This window comes from Myotis davidii, unplaced genomic scaffold (assembly GCF_000327345.1).
Source record: "Myotis davidii unplaced genomic scaffold, ASM32734v1 scaffold79, whole genome shotgun sequence".
NCBI lineage: Eukaryota > Metazoa > Chordata > Mammalia > Chiroptera > Vespertilionidae > Myotis > Myotis davidii.
The window spans coordinates 2,512,236-2,518,103 of record NW_006294339.1 but is presented as its reverse complement, the minus strand read 5'-3'; the positions used below and the strand labels follow the sequence as shown (position 1 = coordinate 2,518,103).

At 41.1% G+C, this 5,868-nt stretch overlaps 1 protein-coding gene across 4 annotated transcripts in view; it reads left to right on the top strand.

Annotated features, from left to right (window-relative positions):
- YIPF1 (Yip1 domain family member 1) overlaps positions 1 to 5,868 on the top strand; it is a 28,486-nt gene that overhangs the window by 2,691 nt on the left and 19,927 nt on the right. For all 4 annotated transcript variants that reach the window (XR_001514675.1, XM_015566955.1, XM_015566954.1 and 1 more), the window contains exon 3: positions 2,446 to 2,606. Coding sequence is in view for 3 of the 4 variants with exons in the window: in XM_015566955.1 (XP_015422441.1) it covers positions 2,446 to 2,606 (161 nt within the window). In the remaining variant the exon portion in view is untranslated. The remainder of the gene's footprint in view (positions 1 to 2,445; positions 2,607 to 5,868) is intronic.

The window sequence follows — 5,868 nt, the reverse complement described above, 5'->3', positions numbered from 1 at the left end:
AAACGGGAACAAATACAATATTTGTATTTGTATGTGGCCCGTGGGCTGTAGTTTGAGGACCCCTGTGTTAGATGAACAAGTGGAGTTCAGCACTCTCCAGGTGGAAGGCATTGTGTCAGGAACGGAAGAGGCAAAACAGCATGGGATATGCTAGGATGTAGAAGTAGAGAATGTTGGTGGCAGAAATAAGAACATACTAATCTTGCCCTCAATGGCAGAAATGGGCAAGAATAACTAAGAGAGCGGAAGGTGTGAGTAGTTATACATTCTACATTTCAATCAAACTATGCCATCTGCTATTTCTCAGACACGGGACATGTTTTCCATCTTCTAGGTCTTGCCCTTCCCATTTGCTTTGCATGAGATGCCATCCCTGCCCCTCTGACCATCCTTCTCATACGGCAGCTTCTCCAAGAAGCCTTTCCAAATCCCATCAGCTAGATGAGTCATCATCTCCTTTGAACCTCTTTGGCCTTTGTACCTCTAACCCAACACTCTCTGTTGTTCCTTCTGACAGCCCCTTCCCCCCGGTAAATTACTATATTTAAATATAAAACTTAAGTATAAAAAAAATACACACACACAAAAAAAACCTAAGTATATCTTCCTTGGTCTGATTCCCTCAGGCAAAGTCGTGACGTGTCTTTTAAGTGTCAATGCTATGTCCAGTCATTTAATGATAAGTATAGCTATAGCAATATTTACTCTCTCATTCTCCAAATCTTTCAGTAAGGGAGGTGTTATCTACATTCCATAGTTGAAGAAAAGAGACTCAGAGGTATGGAGTAATTTACCCAGGGTTATGGAGTCTTAACTTAAACACAGGACCTCATGCTCCAGAGTCTCATGCTGTTTCAACAGTCAAACATTGGAGACTGAAGCTTAAATAATTGTAACATACCAGCCACCTAGTTAATCTCAATCACTTTAGTTCTCTCCCTAAAACTATTTGCATAGCTGGAAGGCAATAAGAGTGGGCTTGGCTAGCCAAGAGACCCATCCGATTGTCAGTCACAGGATTCATGCCCTGCTTGTAGTTATAATGGTGCCCTGCTGGTACCCTGTCTGAGTCCTGCCAAGTTCTGGAGATTCCCTGAATTGCATTCAGGAGCAGTTAACTAAAGTTCATTCGGATACCCAGAGACAGGAAGTCTCAGTCATTGCTTGTGGACATGAATAGGTGAGGTTTTTTTGGAAAGCAGTTTTAAAACTATGTGGCTCAAGAGCCTTAGAAATGGTTTGCACCCTTTGACCTATTGATCACACTGAGAAAGCTTTTTGAGTTATTGCCATTCATTCTGCATTTCAATGCTTTGACCTAGTGATCACACTATGGCAATAACTCAAAAAACTTTGACTACACAGACTACTAGTACTAATGAAGATTTGAAAACACCTCAAACATCTAAAAACAGTGGAATAATTGTGTTAACTTAGGGTCTCTCTCTCCCTCTCTCCCTGACCCCGGCTGATAGAATATTATGTAGCCACATAAGTGATCATTGTGTAGACTAATATAAAAATGGAAAAAACATTTTTCTATAACCCCCCAGTAGACAGAATAGGATATAGTATTGTTTACATAGTATTATCACATCCTAAATTAGTACTTGGCACACTGTAGGCATGAAGTAAGTATTTGTTGAATGAATGAATGATCTTCTGGTGTGAATTTTATTATATAGAGAAAAGGAAATATACCAAAAGTTAATCGTGGTTGCCTTTATATGATGGGACTAAAAGTGATTTTTATTCTGCGGTTTCTACTCTAAATTTTGTTCCCATATTTTCTATAGTGATTACATAGGCCTACTGGAAAAAATAACTTCATTAAATTTTGTATTAGAATCAAAGAAGAAAGGTTTAGATTGGGTACTTGCTGTGGGCCAGGCACTTTGTTAAGGACTGTAGTTAGGTAATATTGCTAACTTTCCCAAAATTCTTTAGAGTAAATATTCTCCCCATTGTATAGATGAGAACACTGAGGCTTACAGAGGTTAAGTTACTTACTCATGTTCATGTAAGTAGCTGAGCCAGGACTAAAATCTAGGTCTGACTCCAACTTCTGTTGTCTTCATAATTATTATTCTCTGTCAGCTTGATTTCTAGATGACATATTTTTTTTCACCAAAGCCTCGTTTATTTTTATATTAAAAAGTCACGCCAATTCTGCATTCTACTCCGAAACAGTACTTTTTTTTTCTTGTTTAAAGTATTATAAATAGTAGTACATATATCTCCTTTTTTTCCCCATTGACCTTCCCCCGGCCTCCCCTACTCCCCAGTGCGCATAGATGACATTTTTTTTTCAGAGCCTTTTTGCTATTTGTATTAGACAGGGTCTGTAGCAAAGTTGAGGTTATAACAGCTGGTCTTTAAATTAAAAGTATAGCATTTTTAGTGTGGGTAAGGCCTTTGATACATTTGTGTTCTAATTGATTTCAGAATTTGGTGATGTAGCCACTTCTCTAGCAGCAAACCCAGATGCCACCACGATAAACATTGAGGGTCCTGGTGAAACTCTCAAGAGACTAGGACCCCCAAGGGGCTCTGGGAGAGAAGAGGATGATGAATTACTGGGAAATGATGACTCTGATAAAACTGAGGTTCGTACTTGTCTTTGAAATTTTATTTTTGAGAAAACGTGTTTGTGCATTTTTTTTAAAATATATTTTATTGATTTTCTACAGAGAGGAAGGGAGGGGGACAGAGAGCTAGAAACATCGAGGAGAGAGAGAAACATCCATCAGCTGCCTCCTGCACCCCCCCCACTGGGGATGTGCCCGACACCAAGGTACATGGCCCTGACTGGAATCGAACCCGGGCCCCTTCAGTCCGCAGGCCGACGCTCTATCCACCGAGCCAAACCGGTCTTGGCAACGTGTTCGTGCATTTATTTACTATCTCCTGTGTGCCAGGAAGGGTGCCAGGCAGTGGCAACACAAAGTGGCATCACACATGGTCCCTGCTTAGGGGGCGATAAACAAATAGGCAAACAGACCATTGTCATCCATGGGAAGCACACTGGATGGGGGAGCACCAGGGTTGTGGGAGCAGAGAGAAAGGGGTTACAGAGGCTTCCTGGATATGGTGACACTTAACTGAGTCTTGATGAAAGAGCAGGTGGTAGCCAGCGGAAGAAGGCAGAGAAGGGTGATATAGGCAGTTCAGACAGTACATTTCCCATTCTCCCATTTTCACATACATTGGGAACAAAATATAGATAAAAACAGGAGATGAGGCGACACAGATAGGCAAGGACTCAACCCAGTGAATATGAATATTCTGAAAACTATCTGGAGCTACTAAAAGATTTTAAACAATATGGCCAGATGTGGAATATAAATTGGAGGGAGATGGACTGGAGGCTAGATGACCAGGTAGGAGACTGTGGAAGTGGTCTAGGCTAGAAGTGATGAAGCCTGAACTAGAGCTGGACACACTTGTTTAGGAGGTGGGCTCAGTAGGACTTGGTGGCAAAGGGGTGAGAGCATGAGAGGGAATTTTCTAGGGAGACGTCTAGGTTTTTGCACCTGGTTGGATGGTGACTGTCAGGTGGCTTTTTTTATATCAAAGATTTATTTCCATGTTCACTGTTGTGTTCCAGGAAAATCCTATTTCTAGTAATATTTTATAAGTGGAATCATGACTGTAGTGCACTAGGGGAGCACCCAATTTATAGCAGTGGGTTCCATCCAGGCTTATTAAAATAGTGGAGCTCTTGGGTGTCAAGTGCTCTTTGTGAAACTCCATGAAAAATCAAAATAATTACCAAAGTGTATGCTAAATCAAATACCATTATATACTAGATGTGAAAAGAGCTCAGATTTAGGACCCTAACTTGGAATCCTGGTTTAGTATAGTAGTAATAGCTGTGTGGTCTTGGGGAAGGTACTTTAACTTCCTGAAGTCTAGGTTTCCTCATCTGAAATGTAAGAAGACAGTATGTCATCCTTACCATCACAATAGTTAATCTTTATTCAGTGTTTAGTAGCTGCCAGACACCATTTAAAGTTCTTAACTTGGATCATCTTATTTAATCCTCAAAACAATCTTGAATGCCAGGAACTATTCTTATCCTCATTTTACAAATGAGAAATCTGAGGCGCAGAGTTTAAGTTACTTGCCCCAGTGCAGAGAACAGGCAGGTAGCAGGTGGAACTTTAAACCGGGGCAGCCTGAGTCCCCGGCCTATGCTCCGCCCCTCTCTACTGGAGTTAGTGTATTTTAAGTGCTTATTAAAGTGGTTGGCACCCTCAGGAGACAGGAGCGATTAATTATTAGCATAGTTAAATATAATAGCCGGGGTTCTCCTGGGAAATAGAACTGATAGGATGTGCATACATAGAAGCTGAAATTTATCTTAGAGAATTGGTCCACATCGTTGTAGATGCTTGGCAAGTCCACAATCCAATGGAGGAGGCTAATAAGCTGGAGACTTGGGAAAAAGTTGGAGTTCAAGTCCAAAGGCATCTGCAATAGAACCTGGCAGAGCCAGTGTTGCCGGTGAAGTCTGAAGGCCGTCTACTGGAGAAGTCCCTCTCGCTCAGCAGGTCGGCCTTTCATTCTGTTCAGGCCTTCACCTGGTTGGCTGAGGTCCACCCACGTTTTGGAGGGCAATCTGCTTTACTCAAAAAGGTCACTGATTTAAATGTAAATCTCATCCAAAAACACCCTCTTAGAAACATCCAGAATAATGTTTGACCAAATATCTGTGCACTGTGGCCCAGACAAATATATATACACACACACACACACACACATATATGTATATATATATATATATATGTATATGTATGTATAATTAATCATCGCATTGAGCAACAGCAGGCTTCAAAAGTTTATGAGATGTATAGGGGAAAATCTTAACATTCTGCCCATCATTTTAATGTTGTCTGTGTGTTGGGAAAAGGTTACCAATATTCTGACAATTAATTGGCCTAGGGTATGGAATGTGGGTCTTTGGTGTTCATTATCTTGTAATATTAGGGTTGGAAAGGACCTCAGTTTCCTCTATTTCAGTTTCCCTTCCAAGATACTAATGCTGCTTGAGGTATGTCAGAAAGACAAGAAGGAATGCCTCCAGAAACAGGCTGTTCATCACCATGGAAAGCAGCCACTGCCACTGTTGGGCGACTTGAATTGTGAAATTTTTTTCCCTTTATCTAGTATAATGGACAAAAGTATTTGCCGAGGGTATCTACCCTTGCCCTTCAAAGTTCCTCTGAGTCTATTTCCCCCCTTGCTGTATGAGTCCTCTTCAGATAACTGAAGACCAGTCCCGATTCCTGTCCTTCGGCCTGCACTCTGCAGTAGGTAGCTGTGCTGTTGGGGCAGGTGTGGTCCCCATGGGAGCCTCTTCTAACCTGGGGTTTTGTTTCTTTTGTAGAGGAGTCTATTTTAAGTTTCTAGTACTTCAGAGTGAATCAGTATGTCAGATTTTTGAGAATTCGGGTGAGGACAGTAATAAGGATCTTGAGGGAGTGAGGGAAGAAAAATATTTACACTGAATGCCTTCTGTGTGTATATATGTGTGTGTGTGTGCATATGTATATATAAGTTATTGTACATAATACATAATGTATTATGTATAATTAATCTAATCCTCCCTATAATCCTATGAGGATTCATGTAATCCATACGACCTATATATAATCTCCCTCTGAGGTAGATCTTGTTAGCACTACTTTGTAGGTAGCAGATCTGAGACTAAGAGGAGTGTAGTGATTTGATGACGCTGCCCTTAGTGGGGGGACCAGCCTTTTGGTGTGACTTCAGAGCCCCTGCTTGTTTTTTATCAGGCTGAGCATCAGGTGTGGTTGCTGCAAAGTTGATGAACATAGAGAGCTTGGTCTTTTCTGCATCCTG